This window comes from Anas platyrhynchos, chromosome 8 (genome assembly GCF_047663525.1).
Source record: "Anas platyrhynchos isolate ZD024472 breed Pekin duck chromosome 8, IASCAAS_PekinDuck_T2T, whole genome shotgun sequence".
Lineage (NCBI taxonomy): Eukaryota > Metazoa > Chordata > Aves > Anseriformes > Anatidae > Anas > Anas platyrhynchos.
This window is the reverse complement of record NC_092594.1, coordinates 20,177,867-20,191,036: the sequence shown is the minus strand read 5'-3', so window position 1 is coordinate 20,191,036 and position 13,170 is coordinate 20,177,867. Positions and strand designations below refer to the sequence as shown.

Sequence of the window (13,170 nt, the reverse complement as noted above, 5' to 3'; positions counted from 1 at the left end):
GGTTGAGATAAAGACAGTTTATTAGGACAGAAAATAATAATAATAATGATAATGTGTACAAGTGATGCACAATGCAGTAGATTGCGATGCCTGGTCTGTCCCTGAGCAGCCGGTCCCCCAGACCCCAGCCAGCCCCCCATATTAATTGCTCTGCATGACCCCATAAGGTATGGAATAGCCCTGTGGCCAGTTGGGGTCAGCTGTCCTGGGTCTGTCCCCTCCCAGCTCCTGCTGCAACCCCAGCCTGCCTGCTGGCAGGACAGAGCAAGAAGCTGGAAAGTCCTTGGCTTAGTGTAGGCACTGCTCTGCAACAATTAAAACATCAGTGTGGCATCAACATTATTTTTATCCTAAATCCCAAACACAACACCCTACCAGCTCCTAGCAGGAAAATTAACTCTATCCTAGCTGAAACCAGGAAACTTCTTCAGGGAGATGAATTAGCAGAAAGACACAGATTATGTAACCATGTGTAAAGACATCTTTTCTGCCCAGACTATTATTTATAGTAGAAATAAACATCACATGGTTTACTTCTCTGTTGTGAAGTAGGAGCTTCTGCATCACCTGCTGTTTGCAAAAGCGAATGCAATTTATACCTTAAGATTCTCATTTCTGTTAAACCAGAATCATTACCAAGAGCAAGATTGATGCTGTGAGCAGCTTAGGCAAAAATGTAGAACTGCCTGGAGCATGTGCACAGCACATGTTCCTCTCTGTCCCTTACATGCTATTCTTTTTGTATTAGAATACAGACTTGTCAGTCATAAGAACATAACTTAAAAATATCATTAAATGTACCGTAGCTTTTTCATGAGCTCCACGTCCAATACTGACACAAGAATTCAGTGAAGATTCATCCCTTTGCGCAAGCCATGTGTGCCTGCCTGTGTGCATACAGGTGACCTACAATGCCTTGCCAAAATCTGACAGCAGCGGCTGTAATGTTGCCATAGAACAGACGGAAGCATTTTTGCTTTACAGCATGTTGTTTAACGTATTGTTTGGGCTTGTTAAGGGTATTTGTAGATAGAGTTTATAGAGAAGAAAAATGGAAATCTCAACTGATTGTATCACAGACTTCTTCCTATACTTACCCACCAAGCGCTTCTAGCCTGAAACACTGGTACCTAAACACAAACTCTGCACAGGAGTATCTGCTCAAACAGTACAGTTACAGCCAGAAACTGCAAGCTTCTGTAGTGCCTGTGAGCTTGTACTCTCATTTCTGCTTTTTTTGTTTACAACAGTACAAAAATCATTGCTTTGTCAGCTAATCTAGAGAATACCAGCCACGTGCCATACATATCCCAGCTCCTCCTCCCCAGTTATATAGGGTATGGGTGCATATAGTTAGGTACCAAACACATGGCCTCATGCCTGCCCTGCTGTCTCTTACTACTGTTGGCATGTCCTCACAGTGCATATGTGAAAAACAATGGAGTGTTGAAAAACAACCTCTTGGGAAACACTAGTGATTGTTCTCAAACTTTGGGCTACTCCACCAGGAACAGTTGGCTGTTTGTTGGGGACAGAAATGTCAGCTGGACACATACATACTGACTGGGGATTTGTTGTGGGTCTCTCCACTTCAGAACAAAACAAGAATTCACAGTGGGCTTGTGTTTATCTACATTTTAGTTGCCACCCCCTTTCAAGGCAATATTCCTCTGTACAAAAGATCAAGGTTAACCATGTTGAGATGGACCAAACTGCAGCGGCAGGGTGTAGGTTTTTTACTACTTTACTACTACTTCTCTGTTCTGAAGGAGGTAATTACCAGCACACACTTTACAGGAAAATTAGGTTGAGAGAGTAACTTAACAGCTAACCTGACACAAGCAAATGCCTCTGCATGCCTTTAGCTCCGATGCAGTACCTGCCATGTAGCAGCTTCTTCTCCAAAACGCCCTGCTGAATTTCCTGTTTGATACAAACAGAACACAGGTGAAACAGAGACAGCTTACTCCATAAAAGTGCTAAACCTGCAGGGAAATGTTCTGAGGCCTTAGCACATTCTAACAGGCTCAACTAGTAAACCCCACTTCACACCAGCTCACTTTTGTGGCATTAGGGAGCAGTTTGCAAGAGCCATTTGGCTTTTTTTTTTTTTTAATTTCTCTTTCAGAACATGAGTGTATCAAGCAACATTCCACATGAAGTGTTCTCAGAAATCAAACTGCGAAATTCAATCTGCTTTCCCGTGCTGGTACCTAAATGCATCTGGAGCTGCTGCTGGTTAAATGAAGAGTCCAGCTTAACTTTGTGTGAAGCACAACAGATTTTCACAATAGCTTTGTACAACCCCTTTGTGCAGATATCCAAGGGCTAACGGGGCTGATCAGTCTCGAACGCCGTTCAAAACAGCCAGTCATTACAGAACACTGTCTGTCTTTCATACCGGGTCAGCAGAAACCTTGTGAGGATGGTCTTAGCTGTTTGCAGCCAGATCTGTACCCACCATTTCAACCCAGGGTTAAAAAGGGAAAGCTTTCGTTTTCTAACATCCCTTTGCAATCTGAGCTGGGGGCGTATGACGTTACTTTTTTGTACATTTCTTTCTCCCGAGAGCACAAAACCTACCACTGACCCCAACATAAGTAGGCACAGTGCCATGGAAGCTGGTGGAAGTTACACAAGGGTGCGAAATGGTTTGTGGAGCCAGATCACACACTGGACCCAATGTTGGCTCGTGGGCTGTAGGTGGGGCTTTCAGCATTTGTGTGGGAGCTCTCCAATGAGACCCAGAGGGGTCAGGCTACAACATCTGGTTTTCATAAGAGCATCTCCCTCCAGTAGGGCTGAGGCATGGGCGGGGTTTGATCGAACTAAAATAAACACCGACATGCAGCATCTGCTACGTGCAGCCTCAGAAGGACAGCCTAATAGTTAAGACGACAGCTTATTCACCAAAACGTAAGTATGTCCACTTTTTGCACTTTAAAAATGTAATTAGCAGCTCTATGGAATATCGTATTCTGGCCGTGTTTACTCACAGTCTCTGGAGGTGCTTGCAAGGAATTCAAATATAAATATTTGGAGTGTTTTTGGTGTTCTCCAAATAATTGCCTTATGTAACTCAAATATTTCTTACACGCAGCCACGATAGCATTGGCTGCAGTTACAAAAGTTCTGTGAGCAGCAGCTAAGAAGAGGTTTAAGGAGGAGCTGGGATTGGCACACAAGCCAGCTAATACAGCAGCACATTGAAGCAGAGGAACATTTACTTCTCTGCTTTCTAAGATACCTAGGGAGCACAAACCAAGCATGTTTTCTATCAAGGTGTAGCAATGAGAAATAAAGTGAAGTGCCAGCAAAGCGTTATCAAATTTTTTTGAAATAGTAGCGTATAAAACATACTCACGCAGTAAATTTCCATATAGATTGTTCACATTTACTTCCAATAACACAATTGGATTTGTGCCTTCTTGTTATGTTTGGATGATACATGTATGTATATACTATTGACAAAAAGTGTATTAATGTATAACAGTCCATTCCAGTCTGACTGCTGAACTTCATGCAGTTATCTTTCTTCAGGATGGGAATGGGAGGGGGACAGTGACTGATTTTTTTTTTTTTTTGGAATCAGTATCCAGCTGCATTGTTCTGATATTCACACCACTACTCCACAACAACGGAAGGAGCTACTAGAAAACACTTTTCAACATGTGCATGTCTGTGTGCTCCTTAAAGGATTATATGAGAAATCAGTGCCAGCAGGTTGGGTTGGTTTGTGTTTTTTTTTTTTTTTTCAATAAAACCTTTTCACCTTCATAGATCTCAAACAGAAAACTCACTGTAGCCACCTCAAAACCAGGGTAAAAGAGAAGATCAGTACTGAACAGCAGTCTGCAGCAGTGTATGGTTACCGTGAATACGTACTGCTGCAGCTACCAGAATATCTCAAGAGATAACAGGACCATCATGCTTAAGACAGCATACCTTGAAGACTTTAAAAAATGCTGATCACGGATTGCACACGGTCTATCCATTGCATTAGATACCACCATCATTCAGCAAACTGAAACACTTGTGGACTTCAGGAATCAAGTGTCAGTGATCTGAGGTGGCACGATTTCACTGTGGCTCTCAGAGCAGTGCTGTATACCTGCTGCTGGAAGTGGGGGATGCTGTCAGTTGTAACACCTTGAATTTAGTGTTTACAAAAGCCCGTGAAAAAAGTGGTCACGAGTCACAGAGCAATCAACGGCTTCTTGTGTGGGCAGCTATGAACAGCTGAGGAGGCAGAGAAATGAAAATTAACCCCAAAGCTGCTTCTGCTGCCCAAGAAATACACAATAAAGTCATGTTCTGAGAAGACAATGCACTATGATTGAAGTATCACGAACCTTGCTGAATTAATGGCATGCTGCCTTTGCAAATTGAGGTGCATGCTAAGGGTATTGTAATAAGGATATTGTAACAGAAAGCAGAGACGTTCTCTGGATGTAGTTGTGTAGTGCTATCTGCCTGGTGTTGACAAAAATGATAAACCAAGGCTCCAAATATTTCAAGGTAAGACCTAAAGAGCTCTCAATATTTCAGTAGTGGTTCTAATTATTTTGGGACAGTGATGGGAAGTCGAGTGTTTTCATGTTTTCAGCATTCTCTTTCCATGTGAAGGCTAGCTAGGAAATCAGCTACATATTCATAAATAATAAAAATCTCACCCAGTCACCAGACTCCGGAAGGTCTTTAAGAAAGGCATCAACTACTGAGATTTCCAATAAAGTTACATATACCATCAGTACTACAGCAGCCACCAACCTCGGTACCTTCTCATCCAGGTGCAAAGCAGTTTAACTGCTCAGGTCCATTTCACTTGCAGGATGATTTCCACCTTCTGTTTTGCAGCCAGGAAATGCCCTCACTTCACAGGGAAGGCAGTGTACACTGAATGATGAACGCTCCAACAGCAGCCTAGCCATGGTTTCACGGTCTTGTTTCTCTGTTCCCTCACAGCTAAAAAGATTTCAGGTCTTTTTGTTGAAACCCTTATGATAAGGGGTGGAAGCCAAGCCCTTCACAATTTCAGGGACAATTACCTTTCAGAAGGCATCTGGTCTTTGCCTGAACTTAAGTGTTTGGTGCATATGTTTCTGATAGGTCGGAGACCAGAGGCTGAGGAAAACCTCTTAAACTTAGCAGAAAAGCCCTAATGTTTTCCTGTACCCCATTTATTACTGCATTGAGTGGAGAGGCCAATGAACTGTGTCTGCCTTTCAGCTCCACCAAGATGATCAAATCCTTCAAGCAAACATTTCTGTCCCTGGACCTGCAGTCCCCTCGGTGGAACCCAGCAGAGACAACGGTAATTCCTAAAGGCCAGGAGAAGAGTTCTCCATTGTCAGGGTGGATTTAAGATTCTGTCAGAAAATGAGCACGAAGGAAGTGTTCCTACACTGTTCATGCCTAACTGCAAAGGGGGCAACAAGCACACCTACTCCAAAGCTCTGAAGAGCTCTGTCTAACGCAGAACAGCACCATTTTGCAATGGAAGCGTCAGTTTGACCCTGGGGGTACACCTGTAACTGCAGCCATGAGGCTGCCGGGGGTTATTTAATCACAACCCTCCCAGGCTGATTTGGCAAGAGTAGCCCTTTGTGTCATTAGTATTCAACTTGTGGTTACTGTGACTTTTGCTACCTTCCAGGCAAAGGATTATGAACTGCGCCAGTATGAAACAGCTAAGTGGGTCAGCACAGTCATCAGAGGAGAGACCCAGAAAGAAGCATTGCGCCAGGGCTTCTGGAAACTCTTCCACTACATCCAAGGGAAGAACGAGAAAGGTAGAACATGCTGGGTTTGAACTGCTAGAAGCACAAATGAGATGATGCCAAGTAGCTTAAAGCAGTAGATAACCTTGGACACAGAGGCTTTTCCTAGTCTAACACCCACCTGCCTACACTAGGCCACCACACCTCTCCTAAGGCCCTCAGGGATTACACCTAGAGGGATGCTGAAAACTCTGTTCCAATGACCACATAGGATTGAAGGAGCCGCAGCCTGGACAGTGAGAAAAGTCAGTGAGAAACTGCTCTACAGTCAGAAATGAAAACAGTGTAGCAGTACATTCCTTTGCATCAATGTGCAAAAGAGCAGTAATGCTGGGAAGCTGTTTTGGCACATGCTTTTAGGCAGCCTGCATCATCCCTTAGAGTTGCATTCAGACACTGTCTTTGCTTTCAGCTCATTACACTTTCTACCCTCCTTTAGAGATGAAGATTGATATGACTGTGCCAGTGACATGTCTGGTAAAGCGTGGCTGTGCAGACTTCAAGGTCTCTTTCTTTGTGCCATTTGAACATCAGGACTCTCCCCCCCCGCCCACAGACTCAGATGTGTTTATTGAGGAGCGGAAGGCAGCAGCCGTCTTTGTCCGGTAAGCTCACAGAGGGTTGGGGCTCACCTAGCAGGTCTGCATTATTCTTACTTGCATATGATTTTTAACTGTGCATAGTGAATACACACTGCTATTTAGAGCCTAGAGTTTAGATGCAGCAGTCATTCACCCTGACAACTTCTGATGTGCTGTTTAATAACTACAAACTGCATGAGAACTGCTCAAATACTGCATTGCTTCCCCACCGTGTCACCTCTTTGGCAATGCAAAGCAGGGAGCAGATATTTTGGCCTTCTACAAATTGGATAAAACAGACCCCCTCCCTTTTTTTTTTTTTTTTTTTTTTTTAAATTTAACCAGGTCCTTCAGTGGATTTGCCTCAACAGAGAAATATGCTGAGGAAGCTGAAGTCTTGGCCAGAATCTTAAGAAACAGAGGCCAACCATTCCACGAAGATTTCTTCTACACTGCAGGCTATGACAGTCCCTTCAAACTCTTCAACAGGCACAATGAAGTGTGGTATTTTAAGAAGTAATGCAGGGGAGGAATACTAAGAGGCTACTAACCAGTTCTGAATGAAAACAGACCATATTAATGGCTTTTGCTTTAGTGCAGAAGAGATTTAATTTGCACATGAACACAGGAACATCTCTAATTCACTTTATCTAGGATGAAAAACTGTTCTGCCTAAGATTTCAGTTCTCTGTTCTACAGAGATGTCATTGAAGTTTAAGTAGCTCACACAGGCTGGGTTATGAGGGAGATGAAACTTAATTCTGTTCCTCATACTGAAAATCTCTTGGCAGCACTAATCATCTGAAAACATTCCTGCACAAAGTGTTTGTATGTCTGATTCTACTTCTTGGTAGAACTGCCACAGTAATAGTTCAAGTGTTAGAGAGTAAGTTCTTCATAAAACTTTTCCCCTATTGATATTACACCTGAAGCACCACAGAAATATGGGGAAGTACATTAAATCTTTTTTTTTTTTTAAAGAAACCTGGCACTAATTAGCTTTGGGAATAAAGCAAATCTTAGCAGGCCCCAGTGCCACCTAAATGTTTCTATTTAACAGGATTATCAAAACCTCCCTCCTCTGCTTATAGCTTTGTCTCCTGAAGGCTGAATACTATCTTGCCCCAGAATAATTATACTCAATCCAGCAGAAGCATGTCAGAATACAAGCTATATGTTATTGCTCCATTAAAGACTGTCTCTATACTGTTTCCATAGTTGGTGTTTTTGAGCAATATTTTATCTTTTGGAATTATCTGACTAAAAAGCTCTTAACAGAAGTTGCATCAGCCACTATGGGTCTTGGAATGAGCTAGTATCAGCACTTCAGCAGGCTTCAGTCTCAACAAAAACAAAGCTCTCCAAGTAGCTGCAGTCCAATAAAGCACCAGATTTTCTTTAACTGCTGAAATTAGCATAATTAAGTCATGTATTACCAGACATACAAGTTTAGAACCAAATAGGCGAATCATGTTTAGCTCCCACCTATGAAACACTGAATGTACTTTTTTGTAGGTTTGCCTAAATCCAGACAGAGCAGACTGGAGTTGACATGAGCTCTAACACTGGCAATAGCCACACATCCTCTACAGTAAAGAACACTTGCAGGACTAGCATTACCTAGTTTGCTCCCTGCCCTAAAGTCAAACATTTGAAGCTTTTGCAAAATAGCCTAGAGCTAGCTTACAGCAAGCCCTTCAAGTCAGAAAGCAGTTGACAACAACAGGCAGAGTTTACAAAATTTTATTGGCTCCAATTAGTGTATGAGGTAAATGTTACCACCGCAAAGTCTTGGCTTCCTAATGCTGTTCATGCAAGTGTAGCCCATTATTCTGGGATCTTCCACCTATTAAGTACAGCGTAAGAACCATTATAAGGCACCAAACCAGCACAAGAAGTTGACTGGAACAGCTCAGACCTTAGATTTTCATCTCTGTTCAGTGAGAGAGTTCAAGCTAAGGTTTTAATCATCATTTGGTTCCAGCAAATAAGTTTTATTACTACAGTTACACTCACCTTTCTCATTCCTCATATTAGTTTCAAAGTTGCGTCCTCACCTAAAGAAAGAAAATGCAGTTAACACAGTAGCACAACTACTAGAAGTTCCTCTCAGCAGTTGTGTAGCCTCAGAAAGAATGGAACGGAAGTGGTGATATCACAGTAACTCATCTGGCAGAATCAATTTTCATCAGTGGCTACAAAAACTCTCTACATTTAAGAAAGAATCTACTGTGTGATCTTACCCAGTGAGGCAGCCGACAATAGTTCATTCCTAAGGAAGAGAGAAATTGTTTCAAAATAAGGTATTGCTATATGCAACTTCATAAAGCTATGAAATTCTATACAAATTAATTTTAACCTATAACAAGGCTGCATTTTGGCCACCAAGTGACAACTTCAACATTTAACATTCAAATAGAATGCAAAAACTTAAGATTAATTGAATTGGCAATACAGAATTACTAACATCAGAAGAACCACAAAAAAGTAGTTGGTTATACTTGCTTTACGATACTGTCCCTCCCCAGAGAGAGACAGTTGGAGTAAGTTATGACACCTAAAATACAAGTCCCATGAAGGACATGTTTTTGAGATGAGCTTAAATAGGCAATTTATTGTAGATGAGAATGGGTCTAGTTGAGAAGTTTGTACAGTCTGGAACTTTGACTTGATGTGTGCACATTGAACAAAACCACAATTGCTACCACTCAGGTGATTTTTGCCAACTACAGGATATTAGTTTTTTATTATTATTTCAGGAGTGCAGCAGTGTTACACTGTCAGTTCATAAAACAGCCAGATACATCAGATAAGAGTTATGATGGGAGTTGTATGCTTGCTGCTGTATTACATTAACAATATTGTATCAGCTTAAGTAGTTTTCACCATTTATTTCATTTTATTTTTTTTTTTTTTTTTTTTTTTTTTTTTACTATTTCCACTGTGTAAAGACAAAAGAATAAGAAGCTTGAGTCACGGAGGCCACATCTTTCGCTCATACAAACTGAACTCTACATTAAGTTTGTCAGTGAGTATAGTTTAGAAATTGTCAGGGTACCAAAGCTGCTGGAAAACCTCCTATAGTGAAGTTCATTCTTGCTCCATGCACATCATTTTTATTCCCACAATAACTGGGATTGGAAGATGCACAATAAAAAAATATATCTAATTATGCACTAATCTTATGCACTTAACATAACAGAAATAATGCAGAAATTACTGGACCACCATGATCAATAAAATGTTCTATTTTAACTTACCTCAAAGAAGCAAAATCTTGGTTTTCACATTCTCCTTCCTTCTCAGCTTCACTCTGTGACAAGAGCATTTTTATTAACACTCTACTTGGCCATGCTTGAAGAGTTAATCTGAATGTGTGTACTGTTTCAGATCAAGAGTCCTCCTCAGTCTTCTTCAGAGAGATTCCCATTGCTTAGAATTCATCATCACAAACAGTACATGCTTAGAGTAGCTTAACATCTACCTCTTCACTCACATCACATAACTCATCTTGCCTGAGACAAGAAATTTACCAGATTACTCCAACTATAAGATCAGTACTACTGTCTGCCAAAGCCCACTGCATACATTGAACAGCAAATAGGCATACTGTTTTCAAGCAGCAGAAGTCATTGATGCAAGCTCTGCGCTGCTGAGTAAAGGCACGTTCTTTCTGATCAACTAGAAAGTCAAATTGCGCAAAGCAGTCACATATTTCAATTGGTCTACACTATTTATTCCCAGGTCAGGAAAGCAGTTAGCATTTCAGTACAAAATGTATCTTATGGCAATTGAGAAGCAAACAGCTTACCTAACATCTGTCACGGAGTATCTGGTAGTTCTTCCATTCTCAAAACTAAAAAAAAACAACAAAAGTTTCAGTGCAATGCTAATGTTATATTCCAACCATCAGACTTCAACGAACTTCTATTCTTGTTGCAACTATCACCACCTCTTTGCACTGTCTTTACGGGTTCCACACACAGGTTGAAACTACTTACTGGTGCTCACAAGTGCCCTCAGACTAGCCTGTCATTCATCTGATGGCATCCAGAAGCACTCATGTTACATCAACACCACCCCAGAAAAAGCCAGGTAAACTATCTCAAAGCATTCTGCTCTAGAAGAGATCCTCAATTACAGTTCCCTAAATTACAGTTCATATCAGTGTCATTTTACACCAACTGCACATCAACATTCCCCCCCCAAGCCTCAGAAGTTTTTCCTCCTTATCCACTGCCACACATTTCCCTCCCACTTCAAATTATTAGTACTATTGCCACTATTTTTACAGCTACTGTCAGTTACAGGGTCTTTCAGTAAAGAGCAGTCTACATTAGTAGTTTCAGGTCAGACATTTGACAACATCATTACAACCCTGTAAGACATGCCACGCCTGTCTGCACAATTACCAGATTATTTAAAAAAGTTCTCAAATAATTTCAGTCTTCCGCATTAAGATTCAGTCCCCAGCACCTTGGTAAGTGAGATCTGCTGGCTGCTAGTAACTTGTGAAAATCTTGAAGGAGCCTACTACATAAACAGGCACCAAAAGATGGCACTACAATTAGAGGCCAGCACCTCACAACTTCCCCATCCCACAGCACAGCTATAAGCAGTAATACAAATTCACTGGGAACTTACTTTTTCCTTGAGCACTACCAGCTGGTACCACCTCACAGCTCTACCACAACAGCACTAGAAAAAAAAACACAGAATCAGGACAGCACATAAACAGACACAGGAATGAAATCCAGTCAGATGCCTGAAGTCAGATAGAGCTAATTGCAGACCTCCACAATTGAAGTCAGTGTGTTTGCATTTCATCATACAGGCAGCAGCTTATACTATCAGTCTGTGGACTGCTATCTGCTTTAGGAAGAAGGCAAACAGTGCAATGAGAGCAACTTCAGGAGCTCACAGATGCACTAAGTTTAGCGAAACCAGTCTGCCAAGTATGGGTCTTATCCAGCAGTTCTTCCCTTATGCATCCACCTGGTTTGGCTGAAATGCAAGCAGCCAACACCACTCCCTTTGCCCACACCAAATACTTCACTTCACATACATATTCTAGGCTTTCTACACTAATAAACTTGCAAAGTTGAAACAAGTACTTACATCATGACAAGAAACAATTCAGGAGTCTGCAAAGGAAAAGTCACTGTTAGTTGTGGTCCAGGAGAAAGTTTTAGCATAACAACTCCAAAGGCTGTATCAGTGTTTAGTCAAGTTTTATCCTCACTGGGATCAGAGACCTGATTCAACATCATATACAGCAAACTGCAACGCTCCCATCCCCTTCCACAAGGGGGCCCAAACCAATCTCTCAGCTCTCAACATGAGATATCACTGCTGAGACTGCAGAAATCAGCACAGCTCTGAAGCAGGAACACCTGACATTCAGACTGGTCTAACAAGGAAAAGCATTTTGGATACTGAACTCGTAATTTCCTAAACATAAATGTACCAGTACCACATTTATTTACAGAAGTGTTGTGTGAAATTTTAACCCTCCGAAATAATTACTTCATATTTCTACTGTGAAGCATAACACACACTTAGGGCAGTTATATCTTTGCTTCACATTTTCCAGGAACAGAATGGATTTGCAGACTCATCTATAAACAGAAGTTCACAGGTTGAAATGAAGCCCAGTAGCTGACCTATTACTTCACAAGAGCAGCACAGCCAAACATAGCATCCAACTAAAATATCTTCAATTACCTTCAGTTAGAGAAGTCTTGTCTTTGCCAAGATCACTGACAGGTGAAAGCTTCTCACACCCAGCACAGGCATTCTGTCTCTGTCCAGGGCATTCTGCAAAGCAACACTTACAGGACTTAGAGCACGAACACCAGATGAGCCAAGTTTTCACTAAAAACTACATAGCAAACCCTATTCATCCTACTACATTTCAGCATTTGTCTATCTCCTTTCCTGATCTTCTGAAGTGCTTGACAAAATGCAACAGAGGGTAGCATTTCACTGTAAGCTTTCCATTTCAGTTCTCTGTCAACTTATTCTAAGGTACAGGAGGCTGCATCAGATAGGAGCGAAAGACTGAACAAGTGATCACCACTGATCATCTGCTGAACTATGCTGTCATCATACGCAGCCTTTTCATGGACAGAAAGCTGGTTTTCACAGACACAGGCAATATAATATTTACCTTGCATACCTTGAAGCTGCTTCTCCCAGTGCCTGCAACAAGAGAAAAATGAGATTCCCTCAGCTTTCTTGGCCAAGTCTACAATTTCCAAGCAACATACCACAACAGCAAGATACATCAGATAGGAGCGAAAGACAAAACTGTGTTCATCACAAGAATCTCTGCTGAACTATGCTGTCATCACTGTATCTGCTGTGGAGTAATAGTATTGAGAATCTCCTGTGATAGCTTTGGAAAATTGAATTCCCCAAAGAAAAAAATAAAGAAATATTCAGGAGTCTTTTGAATACTATGAAGCATCTATTATATCTGTGCATTAGCAGAAATTAATCCCAGAACATTTCTTATCCATTTTACACACCCCACTGCCATGTTTCAGCAACTCCATTGAGGAACCCTCAGCAGACTCCATAATGTTTCTTACCAGGTGATGTTTCTTCTGTAAGTGCATGATTCAAAACCTGAAAGAAAAAAGCTTATGAGAAGTTTGTCTAAAGTCAAAATATCCAGGTGAATTCTAAGCTGTTGTGCCTCAGATGGAAATCATGGTGGTATGAGCTCTCATCATTGTCTTGGTCAAGAGTAGCAAACTATATTAGTCATCATTGTGGCACAAGAGGGAAAACTTAGCATAGGGCAT

At 41.4% G+C, this 13,170-nt stretch overlaps 2 protein-coding genes and 7 non-coding genes across 13 annotated transcripts in view; 1 reads left to right on the top strand and 8 right to left on the bottom strand.

Moving 5' to 3' along the window:
- NPL (N-acetylneuraminate pyruvate lyase) overlaps positions 1 to 13,170 on the bottom strand; it is a 32,517-nt gene that overhangs the window by 17,986 nt on the left and 1,361 nt on the right. The window contains exons 4-13 of one of the 4 annotated variants that reach the window (XM_038183009.2): positions 12,892 to 12,991; positions 12,531 to 12,562; positions 12,086 to 12,178; positions 11,480 to 11,505; positions 11,006 to 11,059; positions 10,173 to 10,217; positions 9,622 to 9,674; positions 8,605 to 8,633; positions 8,378 to 8,418; positions 1,833 to 1,923 (exon numbers count right to left, since the gene is read on the bottom strand). The gene's annotated coding sequence lies outside the window, so the exon portion shown is untranslated. Of the gene's footprint in view, positions 1 to 1,832; positions 1,924 to 8,088; positions 8,208 to 8,377; positions 8,419 to 8,604; positions 8,634 to 9,621; positions 9,675 to 10,172; positions 10,218 to 11,005; positions 11,060 to 11,479; positions 11,506 to 12,085; positions 12,179 to 12,530; positions 12,563 to 12,891; positions 12,992 to 13,170 lie in introns of those variants that run through there. The other 3 variants (XM_038183006.2, XM_038183008.2, XR_003498982.3) reach the window with 3 other exon arrangements.
- On the top strand, positions 2,757 to 7,578 carry HEBP2 (heme binding protein 2). Of its 2 annotated transcripts, none has more exons than XM_005009840.6 (5): positions 2,757 to 2,916; positions 5,230 to 5,314; positions 5,657 to 5,792; positions 6,220 to 6,385; positions 6,707 to 7,578. In XM_005009840.6, exons 2-5 carry the CDS (start codon positions 5,240 to 5,242, stop codon positions 6,879 to 6,881), a joined length of 552 nt encoding a protein of 183 aa, XP_005009897.1. In that variant the 5' UTR covers positions 2,757 to 2,916; positions 5,230 to 5,239; the 3' UTR covers positions 6,882 to 7,578. The 2 variants fall into 2 exon arrangements, with proteins under 2 accessions (XP_005009897.1, XP_012955118.1); XM_013099664.5 differs by having other exon boundaries at positions 2,757 to 2,920.
- LOC113844412 (small nucleolar RNA SNORD47) lies at positions 8,484 to 8,558 on the bottom strand. Its single transcript, XR_003498997.1, has one exon. It is a non-coding gene; the product is annotated as a small nucleolar RNA SNORD47 (small nucleolar RNA).
- Positions 9,741 to 9,819, bottom strand: LOC113844403 (small nucleolar RNA SNORD79). The gene has a single exon (XR_003498988.1). It is a non-coding gene; the product is annotated as a small nucleolar RNA SNORD79 (small nucleolar RNA).
- LOC113844420 (small nucleolar RNA SNORD78) lies at positions 10,674 to 10,737 on the bottom strand. The gene has a single exon (XR_003499005.1). It is a non-coding gene; the product is annotated as a small nucleolar RNA SNORD78 (small nucleolar RNA).
- On the bottom strand, positions 11,131 to 11,196 carry LOC113844414 (small nucleolar RNA SNORD44). Its single transcript, XR_003498999.1, has one exon. It is a non-coding gene; the product is annotated as a small nucleolar RNA SNORD44 (small nucleolar RNA).
- On the bottom strand, positions 12,396 to 12,479 carry LOC113844416 (small nucleolar RNA snR60/Z15/Z230/Z193/J17). Its single transcript, XR_003499001.1, has one exon. It is a non-coding gene; the product is annotated as a small nucleolar RNA snR60/Z15/Z230/Z193/J17 (small nucleolar RNA).
- Positions 12,640 to 12,722, bottom strand: LOC113844415 (small nucleolar RNA snR60/Z15/Z230/Z193/J17). The gene has a single exon (XR_003499000.1). It is a non-coding gene; the product is annotated as a small nucleolar RNA snR60/Z15/Z230/Z193/J17 (small nucleolar RNA).
- LOC113844402 (small nucleolar RNA SNORD24) lies at positions 13,059 to 13,143 on the bottom strand. Its single transcript, XR_003498987.1, has one exon. It is a non-coding gene; the product is annotated as a small nucleolar RNA SNORD24 (small nucleolar RNA).